General features: G+C 44.4%; 1 protein-coding gene across 2 annotated transcripts in view; it reads left to right on the top strand.

Annotated features, from left to right (window-relative positions):
- MGARP (mitochondria localized glutamic acid rich protein) overlaps window positions 1-19,634 on the top strand; it is a 45,251-nt gene that overhangs the window by 20,799 nt on the left and 4,818 nt on the right. The window contains exons 3-5 of one of the 2 annotated variants that reach the window (XM_029595077.1): window positions 9,490-9,592; window positions 15,496-15,504; window positions 17,039-17,339. In XM_029595077.1, coding sequence (XP_029450937.1) covers window positions 9,490-9,592; window positions 15,496-15,504; window positions 17,039-17,043 — 117 coding nt within the window. In that variant the 3' untranslated portion in view covers window positions 17,044-17,339. Of the gene's footprint in view, window positions 1-9,489; window positions 9,593-15,495; window positions 15,505-17,038; window positions 17,340-19,634 lie in introns of those variants that run through there. The other variant, XM_029594996.1, reaches the window with a different exon arrangement.

Here is a 19,634-nt window from a genome sequence, read left to right as displayed (position 1 = left end):
GTCCTGTATTGAGCAGATGAAGGGAGTATAACTCTCTTGAAAGCTAGTTAGATAAAAAGGTATTGCCTGTAATTCTTTCACTTTGTTTCCTTCACCAACAAGCAGGGGAGAATTAGCCATGGCAGGTGGGTGATGTCATCAGACTGTGCCAAATGGTCTATTAACTCATAGAGTGTTTGCTCTACGTATGAATGTAAAGTTGCCATTCTGGGTCAAACTGAGGGTCCATCAAGCCCAGTACCCTATTTCCAACAGTGGCCAAGCCAGTATACAAGTTTCTGGCAAGTACCCAAACATTAAATAAATCCCGTGCCATTAATGCCGGTAATTATTCCCCAAGTCAACTTAACTAATAGCATTTTATAGACTTCTCCTTGAGGAACTTGTCCAAATCGTTTTTAAACCCAGCTAAGCTAACTGCCCTAACCACATCATCTGGCAACAAATTCCAGAATCTAATTGTGCATGAGTGAAAAAAATTCTCATTTGTTTTTAAATGTACTACTTGCTAATTTCATGGACTACCCCCTAGTCCTTCTGTTTCTGAGAGTAATAAACAGATTCATAATTACCCATCATGTCATGATTTTGTAGACCTCTATCATCCCCCCCTCTCCCCAATTGTCTTTTCTCCAAGCTAAACAGCCCTAACCTCTTTAGCCTTTCCTTGTAGGAGAGCCATTCCATCCCCTTTATTTTGGAGGCCATTCTTTGTACCTTCTCCAATCCATCTATATTTTTTGGGATGCAGCAACCAGAACTGAACACAGTACTCAGTGTGGCCTCACCATGGAGCAGTACAGTGGCATTATGACATTCTTCGTTTTATTCATCATTCCCTTCCTAATATTTCAATGTTTATCCACTATGACACCTAGATCATTTTCCTGGGAGGTATCTCCTAACATGAAACCTAATATGGTGTAACTATACCATGGGTTATTTTTCCCCTATATGCCTCACCTTGCAATTGTCCACATTGTGCATCCAAACAGGCAAAATTTAATCTAGTCTCGCAAGGGCTTCCTGCAATTTCTCTGTTTGCTTGTGATTTAACTACTCAGAACAATTTTGTGTCATTTGCAAATTTGATCCTCGCGCATCATCCCCCTTTCCAAATTATTTATATTAAAAAGCATCAGTTCAAGTGCATATCCCTGAGGCACTCCACTCTTTACCTCTCTTCACTGAGAAAACGGACCATTTAATCCTCTTCTCTGGTTCCTGTCTTTTAACCAATTTACAATCCACAAAAGTACATTGACTCTTATCCCATGACTTAAAAACTTTTTTTTTTTTTTTTTTGGAGCCTCTCATGAAGGACTTCATCAGATGCCTTCTGAAAGTCCAAATACACTTAATCTACCAGCTCACATTTATCCACTTTTATTAATCCTTTCAAAAAAAAAAAATTAGATTTGTGAAGCAAGACTTCCCTTGCATAAATCCATGCTGGCTCTGTCCCATTAAACTATGTCTTATCTGTGCTGTGATTTTATTCTTTAGTATAGTTTGCATGATTTTTCCCAGCACTGAAGTTGGGCTCACCAGTCTGTAGTTTCCCGGATCAACCCTGGAGCCCTTTTTTAAATATCGGGGTTACATTGGCCACCTTTATTTAAAAATTTATATTTTGTGTAATTTTAACATATTCAAACGTGGATTACAGTAAAACATTCAAAGTATAAAACACAAAATACATCTAAAAACTGCAACATAATATATATAAAACAAATAAACTATGCCTTGCCATCAGCTGTAATAATGCCTCCAAGTCATTCTCTGCAGAAGCTTTGCAGAGTAGTTCTGCTTTTAACAATTTTCTAAATTCTAAATAATCAGACTCCCCTCTTATTGCCTTAGGTAGCGCATTCCGCATAGCTGGCGCAGCAATGGATTAAGCCTTAGCTTTAGTTTTCTGCAGCTGATACTTTGTTGCTGAAGGAACTAATAATAATTCCTGACTAGAAGAATGTAAATCTCAGCAAGGCGCATATTCATTCATCAACCCTCTTTTTGAAATTGTGAAACATTGTTTACTACCTTATGCATAATAGCAAGTATTTTAAACCTTCCAGTCTTTAGGTACAATGGACGATTTTAATGATTGATAGGTTACAAATTACTAGTGATGTATCTGAAATTTCATTTTTGAGTACTTTCAGAACCCTGGGGTGATTACCATCTGGTCCGGGCGATTTGCTACTCTTCACTTTTATCAATCTGGCCTACTTCATCTTCCAGATTACTGCGATTTAATTCAGTTCATCTGAATCATCACCCTTGAGAACCATGTCTGGAACAGGTATCTTAATCAGGAAACACTGAAGCAAATAATTCATTTAGTTTTCAGAGATGGCCTTCTCTTCCCTAAGTGCCCCTCTAACCCTTTGATCATATAACGGTCCACCCAACTCCCTTGCAGGCTTTCTGTTTCAAATATATATTTTAAAGTTTTTAGGAGTTTTTGCCTCTACGGGAAGCTTCTTTTCAAATTCTTAGACTCTTATCAGTGGGTTTTTTAACATTTAACTTGTCAGTATTTATGCTTTTCCCTATTTTCTTCATATGGATCCTTCTTCCAATTTTTGAAGGAATTATAACCAAAACAGCCTCTTTCACTTTGGCACTTCTTTCCATCTTTCTTAATGCATGGAATACATCTGGACTGCACTTCTGATATTTTTAAAATGTCCAAGCCTGTTGTACAAACTTAACCTTTTGTAGCTGCACCTTTCAGTTTTTTATATCTTCCTCATTTTATCAAAGTCCTCTCCCATTTGAAACTTTAGTGAGAGATGTAGATTTATTTATTATCCCCTTTCCAGTTATTAATTCAAATTTGATCATGTCATGTTCACTATTGACAATTGGTCACACCACTGTTACCCCTTTTACCAAATCATGCGTTCCATTAAAAATTAGATCTAAAATAATTACCTCTTGTTGTTTCCTTAACCAATTGCTCCATGAAGCAGTCATTTATTCCATCCAGGAACTTTACCTCTCCAGCATGTCCTGATGTTACATTTAGCCAGTCAATATTGGGTAGTTGAGATCTGCCATTATTACTGCATTGCCAAATTGGTTAGCTTCCCCCATTTCTCTTAGCATGTCATAGTCCCATCTTGTCATTTTGGCAAGGCAGACGGTAGAATACTATCGCTATACTCGTCCGCAAAACACATGGGATTTCTACCCATAAAGCTTCTACTGTGCATTTGTTCTCTTGCAGGATATTAAGAACATAAGAAATTGCCATGCTGGGTCAAGACCAAGGGTCTATCAAGCCTAGCATCCTGTTTCCAACAGAGGCCAAACCAGGCACAAGAAACGGGCAATTATCCAAACATTAAGAAGATCCCATGCTACTGATGTAGGACTCTTATGCCGCTCCACCCTATCATTGCAGTATAATTTGTAGCCTGGTATAGCACTATCCCATTGGTTATCCTCTTTCCACCAGGTCTCTGAGATGCCAATTATGTCTACCTTTTCATTCAGTCCTTTACACTCTAACTCAACAATCTTTCTTCTTCGACTTCTGGCATGTTTTAGAACAAGTATCTTCATTAGTAAACACCAAAGCAAAGAATTAATTTAGTTTTCAGAGATGGCCTCATCTTCCCTACGTGCCCCCTTTAATCTTTTGATCATATAATGTTTTTTTTTGTTTGTATCAAGTTGGTTTTCAGTTGACCAGGATAATTTTGAATTTATTAACTCAGATGCTTCTTTACTCATAGGCACATGGACTACTTTTGCTTTTATTGGAACCTCTGTTGGGATGCCCTAACTCTTCCTGTTTCATTAGTATCCTTCAAAGATATCTCCCTCCGAGCCACGTGCTGCAGAGTGATTGTCAGTTTTCCCTCTTATTCTAATTTAAAAGCTGCTCTATCTCCTTTTTAAAGATTAGCACCAGCAGCCCGATTCCACTCTGGTTAAGGTGGAGACTGTCCTTTTGTAAAAGATTCCCTCTTCCCTGCACCATTGAGACTCTGGAGCTCTGCCTGCCTTTGGGGATTTGCACATGCCAAAGGGTACAGCAGCCGTTGGACCTAGTGGTGAAGACTGACTTTTCTTCCCTGGCAGCTAAGGATGAAGCAAGCACTCTTCAACTTATCCTCTCTAAGGTATCTGATTTTCTGTCTCGAGGAGTCGCCCCTTTTTGTCCCAACCAAGTGGCATGCCATCAGAACCCTTGCCAAGGAGGTTAGAATCTTCCCCACTGTTTCGCAGCAGAATCCAGCCAGTTGGATGTTCACCAGCTTACTCCCCTCAGAGGTGATCAAGGACCTCCTCAGTTGCCCACTACATAATTGAGGTCCTGGATCAGTATTCCTTCATTCCTCAGATCAGAGGAAGGGTCAATGGGAATCCCCTCTACCTGAACCTCCAAAACACTCTTTTCCACCCGAGGACCTCCTATTCCAGATTTCTGGATAAGTTGGGTAAGCTGCTAAGAGTCAACAGCCATAAAGATAAATGCACGCACATGGAAGTCTTCGGCTTTCTCTAGATTCTGGATGCTCCGGCCGCCATTATGAGCCATTCAGTCCTGCAAGAAATACAAACAAATGTGGGGGAATCCCACTTCTCTGCTCCAGTAGCCAAGAAATTAGACCTGAAGTAATAGTGTCCAGAAAACCCTAGATTTTGGAGTGGTAAAGCTGCCTCTCTAGTCATGGTGAAGTCTGTGCTAAAACAAGGTGAGAAAGCAAGGATATTCTCAAACACTCCACCAGGCAAAGACCGCCCCCCCCCCCCCCCACACCCTGTATATATCATCCTGTTCTGTTAGTATGAGGTATTCAGCCTCAACTGGAGCACACCGAATGACTTGGATAAGGGCAGGCAGTTTGCACTATGATCATGATTCTGTGATTGAGTGTATTATAAATCTATAAATAAATATGCCCAGTCCCCTCCCTGGAGAGTTGCCTAGTTGGCTAAACTTAACTCTGAAATTGATTGAGGGGCTCATGGTGCAATACCTGTGTGGGAACTCCCATACATGCTCCATACAGCAAAAGCTGTAGGAGCTAAGAGAAGGATCTGTTTGGAACAGTCTGTCACCCATGTGTCATGGTGGATTTCATCTTGCTGTCTACAGGGAACACCATTTATGGTAAGCAAACTTGCTATTTCTATATAAGTAAATTTTAGTGAATTTATGCAGAGGTTAACCTTTTTATCTCCATCAGAATAGGTTCCATAATCTTAAAATTCTTAAGATCCTGCACATATACAACGCTGTTCAAGGCAGATAAAGTGAATAATTGTAAAATAAACATAAAACATTCATGAATGGTCATTGCAGTCCCAAGGTCAAGATCTCTTCCTGGGCCCTTCTGAAAGAAGCAAGATTGCAGGCCACCGGAAAGTGAGCCTTTTTTGTGCTTGGAGCTATGCTTTGGAATGATATGCTTGCTTTGAGCCATATTAGATTTGAAACTGTTTCATACAGGACTAAAGTCTCATCTGTTTAATATTTGTATTATATTTTATTGTTTGTAATTTTGTTTGTCATCCATCCAGGATGTGTTTTACTAAGCTGGGCAGATTACACATTTTAAATAAAATAAATTTAAAAATACATAACATGTTAAATTCCTTATAAGATATAGCCTTAAGCTTTTTTTTCCTGAAGCATTTTGTCTTGTTCACCCCTCAAATCAGAGTATTCCATAAATGAAAATGCTCTTGATCTGTTAGGTATTTGTTGTAACCTGTATTCCCAAAGCAAAGTAATGATTAAGAGTTTTGTCCCAAAAGATCTTTATGCACATGAAGGTGTATATATATGACTGTAACCTTTTTCTTAACTCTAGGCCTGATGACTTTTTTTTTTTTTTTTTAACACCTTAGAACTGCTGCCAGCATGTTTTTATGCCAGTATGTTTTGGGTCATTACCTTGTTCTAAGTGGACCCTTTTAAATTCAAGTTGTGGAGTTCCAATGTTCTAATAAAATTTAAATTATTTGTGTTACTACACTTTGTAAGGACTAGCTCGATTTTTTTTTTTTTTTTTTTTTTTTTTTTCACACACTCTTCTTTGAGTAAGTTTTGGGCTCCATAATTGAAAGAGAAATTATTTTTAGTGTACAGATTATTAGTGAATATTAAGTACAGACAACAAGTCTACATTTTGTCTATTTCAAAGTTTTGATGGTGCAGTCTGTGATAGCTACCCGAGCGAGGCTAACACCCTAGAACAGCCAAAAGCACAAATATGCAACTATGATAGGTCCTATATTTGGGGGGGGGGACGACACAAAAATTAATTTCACATTTTAGAAGTGCTTTTATATGTATTCAGTGACATTTTTCACGTTGACTTACAGTTTAATTAGAAACTCTGCAGGCACATTGTTATGCAAATGAGAAGTGTAAAGGCTTGCACAATCTGTGTACATGATCACAGGTTGCAGCTGTTAATTTTCTTCATTATGACTCAGAATTGTACATATCCACAATGTAATTAAAGTTGGACCTTGTATGATATATATAGTACACATACATAACTTGATCTAATCTGACTCAGATGCTTCTGTAAATTATTGCACAAGAAGAAAATTCTCATTGGGAAGCAAATATTTCTTTTATAAGACACTGAATTCTAATAGCTGCTTGACTTGCTTAGCCAGACTGAAGCAATCATCTCAAACAATACAAAGAGATAAGGAGCTATTTACAGTTTACAGCTGAAGCCATCAAAAGCAATCAGCAAACACAAATACAGAAAAACCTTTACAGACCATTCTCACCTCTGATTCATTACAACTTGCCCCTTCTTCTCTCCTACCTTTCTATTATGCTTGCACATCTCATGAAAAAATGTATACAAATATCTGCCTTTATTCTCTCTACTGTACACACTACTCTCTAGTGTACCCTCTGCCTTGGGGAGAGGGTACACGACCCTGCATGTCGTTACTAATATTACATGATGACCTTTGATTTTTGAGATTTTCACCCACAAATTATGACAAGCAGAAAAAGACACATTTGCCAGCATGAAAACTTGCTGCTCAGCAGTTCTAGGGTGTTCCAAAATTTGGAGAGAACACTGAAAGGGGAGTATAGGGTTAAATTTTTAAGAAATCTGTTTATAAAAACAATCTACAAAGTCTTAAAAATTGAACCCACTGTGATTGTGTATACTGATTGTGCAAGCTTTTGAAATTTGTACCAGCACAAAAACATGCTGGTGGTACTAGGGTGTTTCACATGTGGGCAAACACTGAAGGGGATTGGGGGGGAGGAGGGTTTAAAATTTTCAGAAATAAAAAATTCCTAACAATCTTCAAATTCACAGAATTTCAAACCCTGAGATCATGTACACTGTGCAAGCTTTTAAAATTTTTACTGGCACAAAATTGTGCCGGCGGCAGTTCTAGTGTGGGACAGGAAGTGTCAGAATAAAGTATTTTATGAATAATAGTTACAATCTTGAAACTTGGCCTGTCACTACGTTGGCAACCAGTGTAACTCACGCAGTATAGGCATAATATGATCACTCCATGTCATACAAGCTTTAAAACACGCATACGGTTTTTAGGGAGTCCATTATAGAGACTATTATAGTAGTCTAAAAGACCTATAACAATAGCTTGTAGTACAGAATGAAAAAATGTCTGAGACTATATATAACATAATTTTAAAGGTCTCAGTATTTTAAGTTTTTTTTATAAAATGCTATATGAAATGCATGTTTCGTATGCGATTTAAAAGAATTGTGAATCTAGGATAATTCCTAAATTATGTGCCTCGAAAGAATGTATTAGGTGGGTAATGCTATTTCTAGGTAGGTATTTCCACTCCACAAAAGATTCTGTAAATGTAATATTATATAATTATGTAATCATGAATTCATAGTATCTAAACATTGAGTAATCGCAGAGCAGTTCCGTCAGAACATGGTATGTAAAACTGGATATCATCGGTGTATGCAAAATACATTATGCTTAAGGTGTGCATTTGCAGTCCTTATAGGATGCAAATAAATATTACATAAAACAGAAGAAAATGCAAACCTCTGGGGCACACCACAGTCCTCCAGGAAGAGGTATCCGTTCCGGGCTGAACACAGTGGGGCAGATTTTCAAAGAGTTACGCGCATAACCTCCGAAAAGCTGCCCCGGGACGCACGTCAAGGGGCAGGAAGGGGGTGGGTCTGGGGGTGTGGCAGAGGTTCGGGGGTGGTCCTGAGTCCTCCAGCACAGCGGCCTGTGCTGAGGGATGGCGAGCCGACGCAGGCGTAACTTCTGGAATAAAAAGGAGGGGGATTTAGTTAGGGCTGGGGGGTGGGCTAGATAGGGGAAGGGAGGGGAATGTGGGGGGGGATTGCAAAAAAAAAGTTCCCTCCAAGGCCCCTCCGATTTCAGAGGGGCCTTGGAGGGTACAGGGAAAGCCATCGGGGCTCCCCTTGGGCTTGGCGCGCGCAAGGTGCACAAGTGTGCACCCCCCTTGTGCATGCCGACCCCGGATTTTATAACATGCGCGCGGCTGCATGTGCCATGCGTCCAACCCGCGGCACCTAATAGCGCCCTCAACATGCAAATGCATGTTGAGGGCGCTATTAGGTATTCCCTGCGATACAGAAAGTAAAATGTGCACACAAGCCACACATTTTACTTTAAGAAATTAGCGCCTACTCAAAGGTAGGCGCTGGTTTCTGCCAGCACCGGGAAAGTGCACAGAAAAGCAGTAAAAACTGCTTTTCTGTGCACCCTCCGATTTAATATCATGGCGATATTAAGTCGGAGGTCCCGAAGGGTAAAAAAAAAGTGAAAAAAAAAATTTTTTTAAATGGGCTGGCGGCTGTCGGGCCGAAAACCGGACGCTCAATTTTGCCGGCGTCCAGTTTCCGAGCCCGTGGCTGTCAGCGGGCTCGAGAACCGACGCCGGCAAAATTGAGCGTCGGCTGTCAAACTCGCTGACAGCCACAGCTCCAGTCTAAAAGGAGGCGCTAAGGATGTGCTAGTGTCCCTAGCGCCTCCTTTTGCCTGTTTCTACCACACCACCAAATTTGCATACTGTATCGCGCGCGCCGGCAGAGTGGGCATTCGTCCGCTCTCCCGCGGACTTTACTGAATCGGCCTGAGTGCTTGTAATTGGAAATGGCCATGTGTGTGTGTGTCTGAGAAACAGCTGGTTTGCACTGGGTGAGCGTCTGCCAGTCTGAGCTCAAGAGTGACAGGGAAAGGCTGAGAGTCTGCAGGAGGACAGGAACACTGTTTGCTGTAAGATGATCAGAGGCCTTCGTGGTCGTTTTTAATAAACTGCTGTGGAAGCAATGTGTGCACAGTTTGTGTCTTGCAGGTGACATCTCCTCTTGTAGTTGGAAAAAGAGGAAACTTTAAGCCATGCAGGGTAGAAGTGACAGGTTGGGTCTCCTCAGCAGAATGCAGCTTGATGAATCTTAGTATTCAGTAATTCATATTAAAATAAATATATATAATTTTTTTTTTTTTTGTTCTCAGATTTATCGAACTCTGAAAGGTGACAAAGATCGGTTTACTAACCGTGCTTCTTACATCGAACAGCAGCAACAAGAGTGGAAATCCAAGCCATGGCCCCCCCAGTGTAAGTCATTTCTTTTCTTTTATTTATTTTTTTTTTTACCAGTTAACTGTGCAAAGGGCATAAGGTTGGGTATTCTGAAGCCTTCATTTTTGGAAACTGACTCCTCAAGAAGAGCAGTATCCCTATTACCCCTAAGATGAAACTTCACACTAGTCAAGAAACTTGTTCTTTGTGTGTGTGTGTGTGTGTGTGTGTGTGTGTGTATATGTGTGTGTATAAAGATCCTATGTATATATGTACGTATATATAGGATCTTTCAGTTTCAGCTTAAACCGATTTTTTTTTTTCACTCATTAATTCCTAGACTTTTTTTTTTCCAAAAGTGACAGTTGGTTTAAACCGATTATTAACCTTAATTTTAGTCTGATTAACGAGCAGCTCCAGAGCTGCAAATGTGGCATGGAGGCCTCCAGCAACTGCTGGAAGCCAGTGAGAGCCAAAGCACCTGCGGTGTGATTAAAGTCGTCCCCACCCCCCCCCCCCCCCCCCCCCCCCAGTGAGAGCATGCTTGCCTTCCAGCGCCGCTGATGTGTTATTTCAAGTCCCGCCTCCCCCTCCCTCCCCCAGGTAGCCAAAGCGCGTGCTGCTTGGTACTGTCAGCGCACCACGTGACGTGGGCAACGCCCATCAGGAGCGCTTCCCGGTGGGTTCCCTGGTCCCCACAAAATAGAAGTGCAGAGGGCGGGAGCCTCAACAGGCCGCTAAATTGAAGGTCTCTATATATAACAGCAAGAAAAAAAGTTGTTGCCATTTAAATAAAAGCAGTCATTTTTATGGCAAGGTTATTTCTTTTATCTCAGATTTTATTTATAACTTTTCAAATTTACAGGTCTATCCAGTAAAGTGCGGCCGCGTTTACCCCGCTCCTAACCTGCATTCTACTCACTTTCCGGCCGGGTTAGCCCTTCCTGCGATCCCGAATCCCCTTTAACCTACTCCTACCGCGTTCTAAAATCCCCGGCAACCCCTTCCGCACGCGGCATGTATATTGCATGCAAATGAGCGAATTAGCTATTCCCTAGCATCCCATAACCCGCGCCCCGACTATCGCTATCTTTCCCTGCCGTTTTGTCATGCATTTAACCTGTTAACTTACCGCCTACCCTTACCCCTGCGGTAGAGGCAGGGGTAATGGTAGGCGGCAAGCTTTCCCCCAGCCCCCGCTCACCTGCCCCGGCCGCGATCATGGGTGCCGGTCTCCGGGACAGCCCCAGTCCTCTCCCCTCCTCCCAAAGCAAAAAAAAAAAAGCGAAAAAAACGTTGCAGCCCCCTCCGATGTCCGGAGGGGGCTGCAAAAAGTAAGTCGCTTCGTACTGCCAGCCCCTTCTTCCCTCCTCCCGGAGTAAGGCTGCTTTTCGTGCCCTGCTTCGGGAGGAGGGAAGAAGAGACACTGACGGTGTGAAGCGGCGAAGCAACTTACTTTTTGCAGCCCCCATCGGACCTCTCCTGCCTCCCGCTGCGCGACTTACTTTTTTTTGCAGCCCTCCGGCCATCAGCAGGAACGGATCGTGGCTCCCCTGCCTCCCGGCGAAGATGGACGCCTGCACGGGGGAAAGCGGCTCCTGTGCATGCAATGGCCGCTCAAGACGTGACGTCACGACATGTGACGTCACGACATGTGACGTCACGTCTTGTGACGTCACGTCTTGAGCGGCCAATTGCATGCACAGGAGCCGCTTTCCCCCGTGCAGGCGTCCATCTTCGCCGGGAGGCAGGGGAGCCACGATCCGTTCCTGCTGATGGCCGGAGGGCTGCAAAAAAAAAGTAAGTCGCGCAGCGGGAGGCAGGAGAGGTCCGATGGGGGCTGCAAAAAGTAAGTTGCTTCGCCGCTTCACACAGTCGGTGTCTCTTCTTCCCTCCTCCCGAAGCAGGGCACGAAAAGCAGCCTTGCTCCGGGAGGAGGGAAGAAGAGACACCGACAGTGTGAAGCGGCGAAGCAACTTACTTTTTGCAGGCGTCCATCTTCGCGAGCAGCTGGAGGCAGGAGAGGTCGTCCGATGTCCGGAGGGGTGTGCAAAAAGTAAGTCGCTTCGTACTGCCAGTCCCTTCTCCCCTCCTCCCGTAGCAAGGCTGCTTTTCGCGCCCTGCTTCGGGAGGAGGGGAGGGGGACTGGCAGTCCCGACTTCCTGGTATCTGTCATTTCAAATGACATTTGAAATGACAGATACCAACGTGGCGTGAAGCGTTAGGCCCGCGCACCCAGGATACTGTATAGGCGCTCTATCCAGTAAAATGGGTTGCGCGGGCCTAACGCTTCACGGACCCTTCTTAGACGCGGTTTACATTTGCATGAAATTATAGTTCAGGATTGAGCGGTAGGTGAGCTGCACTGTGCGTGCGGCAACCGCGGGTGCGCCGGGCACTAACGCAGCTCTTCCTACCGCTCGGTACTGGATAGACCTGTATGTTTTTTTACATCTGGGTGCCAACTCAGATTTTCTTTTTGTGACACATTTTCTGTCAAGGGATTATTTTATTAACCTGCCAGACAAAAAAAAACCCAAAACGCATTTAAATTAAAAAAAAAAAAAAAAGCCAGTTTGTCAATTTGCATTTCCTGAACATACCCAGATCAGTCCAGACCCGTGGGTTATACATCCGTACCAGCAGATGGAGACAGAGAACAAAAACCTTGGGCACTGCTACATAACAGAGAGTGCCACCTGCAGTCCCTCAGTATTTCTCTGACTCTAACAGATGGTGGAGGTGCATTCCTGCAGTCTGTTAGTTGAAAAGAAAAAAAGATAATAGGAAATTGATAACTAGGGCTAGTAGTAGTGCTTCCTGAGGTGTTAGACACCTTCATGGGCCATCCCTCACTGGAAGCCGGGCGACTGGGGGGGGGTGGTGTCTCGCCCGCAGCGGTCCAGTGGTTCGACAACCAGGAGCTCCTGAAGTTCCCTCAACCACTGAAGCGGCTCCTCTTCCTCTGCTCCCTGAGACTCCTAGGGTATCTTATTAAAGTTTAAAAAAAAACCCCAAAAAAACAGCAGAGCAGCTGAGTGCAGGTAAGCGGAGTCTGTTGGAGGGCCGGGCCGGGCTGTTGCCGATCGCAGGTGGGGAGGAGGAAGCCAGACCCCCACAGGCCTAGTCGGCGTCCCGGGGCTGTGGGTACACCAACAGGAAGGGGGAGGGGAAGCCTTCACGCGTTGTTTTTTTTTTTTTTTTTCTTTTTCGGTGCGTCGCTCGGCTGGCCTCTAGCTTCTGAGCTTCGCGCTTGCAGGGAAGTGGTTATTTTTAGCTCCCGCTGTCGTGTGGTGATTTTTCCCCAGCTTCTTTCTTCAATCCTTGCCGACGACCGCGTGGCTGCGCGGGCCGGGGCATGGCACCCAGAGGGGAGAATGGTGGCCTGCCACGCATGTGGCGCAACAGGGCAGACTCTGGATGGGGATTTCCTCTGCCCTGCCTCTAGCACTGGGCAGGAGGGTCCTTCCTCAGGGGACAGGTCTCTAAAGCAAGGCCTATATTCCTCCAGCTCAATGTCCGTCCCGTCCCCCCCCCCCCCCCCGGCATCGAATTTCACAGGATGATGAGGCCCCCTCCCATCCTTTCCCCTGCAGTGCAGGTGGACTCCCTTGGAGTGGATTCTGGGCTACCGGACCCCTCAGCTGAGGGGGGTGAGGACCCAGGGGAGTTTTGCCCAGAGTTCCTGCTGCTGCTTCACCAGGCTTTCCTGTCAAGGAAGTGGGAGGGCATTGAAGAGAGCAGCGCGGCCGGATGTTTCTTCAGAACCTCAGGCTAAGCGGCTGCCCAGAGAGCCCTGGGATGCCCGACCTCCTGGGAATCGGGACAGGTTGCCGGCTCCGCTGGGGGACAGCACTGTCCCTGGGGTGGATCAGGATCTGGGGGTTCCGCAGGATATGGATGATGGGACCCAGCGTGACCCGGATCCAGAGGGGTTGCCTTCATCAGAGTGCAATGATCCCAGCGTGGTATGCTTGCTTAAGCGTGAGGAGCTTCGGCCTCTCATCCCCCAGGTGTTGGAGGTTTAATTCTGTCCTTGCAGTCTAATGGACCGATGCAATAAAGTGCACCCAGCCTAGCACACAGGTTTACATGTGGTTGGATGTGCTAGACTAGCACCCAGTGCAGTAAGAAGACACTAGCATGCCCAAAACGTGCACCCAAACAAATTCCATGTAGATGAGGCTATTAGCCTTTACCCTCCAATGCAGAAAATCGCTGGGCGCCCAGCACACATTTTTTTTAACGCGGCAAATTTTAACTCCAGCCTCGGAGGTGGCGTAAAGTCAATCCATGAGTCCAGGGCTCATGAGAAATTTAAAAAATGTGGTCCTCTGTGATTCCTCCTAGTTAGTATTGTGACACTTAGCTATGGGCGTCTTCAGCACCCTCAGCAAAATTGGCCAGAAGAAGTGGGATAAAAATGGATCCGTGTATTGAGCGCCTTTTGCGCAGTTATGGGCACCCGATGCATTTGAGCGTCTTTTTACACAGCCCCTCATTTAACTACTGCATCGGGCACCCAGGGTATGTGGCTGCACGCATGTTAGGAAGGGTGCTCAGTACAAGTGCCTGTTTTCAACGCGTGTCTTATTGCATTGGCCCCCAAGTATGTACCAATGCTACATACAATATAAAAATGTACCTATATGTTTTAAAACTTCCTAAAGTCACATGATCTAGTATTTTTAAACAGGGGGGAAAATCCTTTATTTTTTCTTTAAATAGGGGGGAATGAATAGGTGGCCAGGGTCTGTGGGCAGAGTTTGGATTACAGCAGCAGCCCAATGAAAATCTTCCCAAGTTGCAGGAGTCCAACCCTGGTGCGGTGTGCTTTTTTTTTTTTTTTTTTTTTTGTCTGAGCCGAAGCTGTGTCCCTGTTCAGGAAGGCTCTTCTGGTTTTTGTTTGAGAAAAGTTCCTTTCAGAATTTTCCTGGCTAATTGCGCTCTCTACCGCTCTCCTCCTTTCACCTCCTTTGCAAGGTTTTATGCAGCTGCCAGGTCTTTCACCCCCAGAGAAGGCAAACCTGCATGTTTATGAAGTAATCTGCTGTAACATGCAGGTGGATTCTGCAGGTGATGTACTAAGGGCGGTGCAATGCAGATGACTTGCCCCCACCTGATACTAATACTAACCCACCACTTTGGCACCTCTCACCAGTAATTCCTGACTTCTCCTCCATCCCTCCCTCCTCTCATCTCATATTCCTCATCCTATCCGCCCCCCCCCCCCCCCCCCCCACATGATGCTTCTCCTGACCCGCTCTGCTTTTCTTCTGTTTCCCTCTCCCCCCCCCCCCCCCCCACACCAAATAAATGTCTCTTTGCTGATAATCCTCCTCTTCCTGGCTGTGGTGTGGCATATTGTTAGTATCAATGGGGGGGGGGGGGATCACTAGCATGGGTAGTCTGGGAACATGGGGGTCATAGGGGTGTCCCTGAGGCTGGGGGGTGTAGAGAATGACAGATGGGAGCGAGGGAGGAGAGTGGTTGTTCCTTTGGTGGGAGGGAGGAACCAGGAGCATCACTGGGGGTGAGGGGTTTCAGAAGCCTAAAATGTGTAATAATCACGATGAACACGCTTTTTGTACTCTTGCTTCAAAACGATTAATTGTAAATGAAAACAAGTGAATGTGAGGAGACATTTTATATTCTTTTAAGATTTAAAGTAATTATGCTGGAACTTGCACGTTGGTCAGTTGTGGGACTGGATTTTATTCTTACTAGGTAGATGCTAATATTGGAGGTTTCACTTTTCCTTTATCCTGTGGAAGTAAAGGTCAGGAAACGCGTTTTTGTATATTCCAGAACATGTTTTTTGGTGGAAGAGGGATGTGTTGTGCTTTTTGTGTTTGGTTTTTTTTTCGTTTGTTTTGGGGTTTTTTGTTTACATTAACTTCTGAAATTTTTTTTTCTCTTCCTTTTCTTTTTCTCTCCAGCTGGCAATGGTAAGTATCTTGACTTTTTTTCTGTTTGAAATGGCAACTAAACTTGTGTATAGGATGCAAATTAGCAGAAGGATCCCTCCGGGGCGTGCATGCACTGAGAGGAATCTGAAATGCTTCCCGTCCTTATGAGAGAGAAACACTGGGGCCGATGCAATAGTGCGCTCAGCCGAGCGCACTGTTGAACCCGCGGTCGAACACGGGATAAATAGGCGTTAATCCACCCCTAATGCAATAGGGGGATTAATGCCTATTTAACTCTCGTCCGACGTGGAGTGAATGAGAGCGCGCTCATCACATGCAAATCATGTGAATGAACCTATTACTCATTCACTCTGAATGCAAAAAGATAAATGTGCGTCTCAGACGCACATTTATCGCTCGGATATTAACGCCTGCCTGGAGCAGGCGTTAATAGCTGAGCGCATTGAAAAGAAGTCCAGAAGCAGAAAAAACTGCTTTTCTGTACTTTTTTTTTAAAGTAAAAAATAAATAAATAACTCGGCAGACAGCCGAGTTATGAAGACAGACGCTGGTAAACTCTGCGTCTGTTTTCATAACCGGCCACCGATAAACTTGGCGGCTGTTTTTATTACTGGCAGACAGGCAGGTTTACCGGCGTCGGTCTTCACAACCTGCAGCAGGTCGCGTTAGGAAGGAAGCGCTAAGGTCGCGCAAGCGACCCTAGCGCCTCCTTCCTAGGGCGACACCCCCCCTAATTTCCATATTGCATGGTGCCCCCCCCCTTGCGGATGCCATGCGTGCGTTAAAAAAAAAAAAGCGAGCGTTAAAGTCAGCGCCCGCTTTCAGCGCACATAATTGCATCGGCCCCGCTGAGCTGCTCTTGTGCGAGTGTCATGTGGGCTTACGCGGTACGGAGCAGCCCTGGTCTGAGCTTGATGTGGGGGAGGGTGGAAGGCAGCTTTGCAAGCTCTCGCTGCTTGGTGAATAACTGGCCATCGTCCAGCCGCACGTGCAGGGCTGTTGCCAACTCTCTCTTCCTGTCCCCCTTCTCACCTCCACTTATTGTGGCTTTCACCCTTGCCCCCTTCTAATTCCTGCTAGAAGAAATTGTAAAGCTATTAGCCACGAGCCTTTCCATGTGCCAGTAATTCTTCAGTATTCCTCTTTTACTAGCAGGTACAAAGCACTGCATAAAACACTAAACTATCTGAAGAGTTGCAGGAGACAGAACCATGCAGGTGCTTTTAGGTTTTGTCTGTTTGCACAGAAAGCGAAAGCTTGACTTCTGCATGCGGTTACCTGCGAGGTAGATAGGAGGGGAAAGGTGGAATGAGGAAAGTGTGCCCAATTATTTAGGACTTCAGTTTTTCAAAAGCAAGTGCATTATATTAACATTGAGTATGCAGGAAGTGCTCATCTCATTTTTGTTACTTTAAAAAAAAAAATCTGATTCTGCTCATTCCCCACCCCTTTTTTTTTTTTTTATGATCAATCTCACTCACTATTGATTTTTTTTTTTTTTTTATGACAAAATCACTATTGCTAATTCTCACTCTACTTTTACACTTTCCAGAGTAAAAAAGCCCAGGGGAAATCTTTCCAAACATGAGGAGGTAAAAGACACAGGACAGGCCTTCGGCAGTGTATGCCTTGCAGCCCGACTCTCCTCTCCTCTCTCCTCTCTCTAAATGTCAGTTTTTCTGACATGGAGAAATAACCTTCGTTCACTTAAAGCCATCGCACACGCAGCTGTGCCGAGCACTTTGTGCAATAACATTAGAGCAGAAGGCACCGTTACAAAGCTTAGGGATGCTGTTTTGGATGGATAACTCCTGTGTATTGCACTCTCTCCAATAAAATGCTCTGAATGTCTAGTCTGGCTGTCCGTCTGTTCTTTGTCGTTTTGATTGGGCTGGGCTGGGGTGTCTGATTTTTCTGCTTCTCTCCAGCTGCTGGTTTTCCTCTTCTGATCTCTATTTTTTTGTTTTGCTCAACTTTCAGCTGTCTGTTCTTGGGTTGTTTTTTTTTTGGTGAGGGCTGGTAGGGTTTATCTGACTAACCAGGAATGAGTGTCATAAATACTCTGTGACTAACCTGAGAAAGATCAGTATACGGCTTTAGTGCGTTATGCTTAGCTCTGTCGTGGGTTCTTCTGTCCTTCATCGCACTATTTCACTAGGTCTGCTTTTTGCTAACTTATCTCACCTCCCCCTCCCCCCAGCCCAGCATGTAATTCGTGTACTCTGTATCTGATATTATATACGGGCTTCATTGGTTCTGAACAGGTTTTCATTCTAGTCCGGATTCAACTCAAAGACCCTGAAAAGAGAAATATCCAAACGTTCTCGAACGGATGCTACATGGCAGGACTGTGCTAATACAGTGGCACCTAAACACCTATCCGTGGAAACCGGGCTAGAAATTTACCTGGAAACCGGGCTAGAAATTTTGATTAGCATATTTTTACATTTCTTTGCTTGCATTTTTTTTTTTTAATCTACTTCAGGCTTGGTTTTGATTCTCTGGCCTGGTATTAAGTAGAGAGAGATTCCCAAATCCTGATTATTCCAAAATCTTGGGCCCGGTGGGGAGATTCGTATGGAAAGGAACTGAGAACCACCGAAGCCAAGGGAAAATATCCACAAGTAGTATGTCCACCTGGAAAATTGTAATAAGTGGTAGCAGCCTATACCTTCTGTTCTAACCATGGTCAGCCCTTTATTTTGCTAACTTGTCCATCTTCAAGGTTGACTCTTTGCTTTATAGACTGCCATTTATTTATTAGCAAACATAGGCCCTCATAAGGTGCGACATCTTAATTTGAGCATGAAATCTGTACAAATCATGCCTTCATGAATATCCTGTAGGTCAACTTATGGGAGCCACCCTCTGGCCTCTCCCTGCTGTGCTGCTTTCTTCAGCATCAGCTCAGTAAATGGTACAGAAGCCATAGAGGCGGGGGTGTCTCCCATTGGTTTGTCATTAACTAGTTAAGGGCCTTAACTAGTATTTCGGCGCACGTTTTCCTAACTTTGATTTGGCGACTGCATTAACTCCCAATGCACCAAGCTGCTAATAATGCAAATGCATGGAGAGTTATGAATAGCATGCATAAATCCATGTTTACAGCGCACCCAATATGTTTTAGGAGCCTAACCAGAAAACGTGATTTGTGCACATGACATGAGGTGGGAGCACGGCCTCTGCGTCTGAAAACTGCACATAGAAAACATGATTAAGAGCATTAGAATTCCTGCTCCTAGGTTGTGCCCAGAAAACCCACATAAATCTCAGAGTACGGGACTTCAGCACCACTAACTGCAGGTCGATTCCCCCCCCCCCCCCATAGACTTACAGTAACTAGAAACTTTACTGATCAGATGATATATCCTAAGCACGTCTCTGCATTGAGGAGCAATAGCGCATGCCTTGATTAACATGGGGTTTGCATAGAGGAGCGCTGAGCTGTGCACCAAACTGCTTGCTACATCAGGAATAACGTTCTACACACACATACGTGTGCACAGTCTAGAGCAGCTTATTACACTGGGGACAGAGGTTTGTGTATCTGTAAGCCTCCCACCCGTAGAATCTCTGTGCTGAGTAGACCAAGCTGTGACAAACAATTAAATCCCCCTCCGCCCCCCACCAAACAAAAAAAACAAAACACCAACACACCTTTAATGCTGCATCAATTTTGGTTGCTGGTCCATATGTTTATGCAATTCTGTCAGCGACAGTAGCCACCAGCCAGGCAAGGATAATGCAGCTGTCCTTATTTCTTCATGCATCGCCACCAGTCGCCAGAACACATTTTCATCAGGGGAATTTGTATTTTTCCTTTTGTGTGTAAAGGGACAAAACACAGCTAGACTTTCCTTTTGTCGGGTAAGTGCTGCAGGGGCCGAGACCAGCAAATTAAATAACAACCTTGTCTAGGGCACTGAACAACTATGATCTCGCATTCCAGGAGGGGAAGTTTATTTGTCGCAGCGTGGCACGGTTCACTTCGCTGCATGGTTGCTTTTAAGATTTTCCTTTTTTTTTTTATGAGGGGTTTCTGTTTGCAGAAGGATGGTAGAAGCAGCAGGTTATTGTCACTTTTTTTTTTTTTTTTATTTGTTGCTTCATGTCTTTTTTTTATTTATTTTATTTTTCCCTTTGTGTTT

The sequence above is a fragment of the Rhinatrema bivittatum genome, chromosome 1 (assembly GCF_901001135.1).
Source record: "Rhinatrema bivittatum chromosome 1, aRhiBiv1.1, whole genome shotgun sequence".
Lineage (NCBI taxonomy): Eukaryota > Metazoa > Chordata > Amphibia > Gymnophiona > Rhinatrematidae > Rhinatrema > Rhinatrema bivittatum.
The sequence above is the reverse complement of the archived record's forward strand: the minus strand, read 5'-3'. Positions and strand labels throughout refer to the sequence as shown.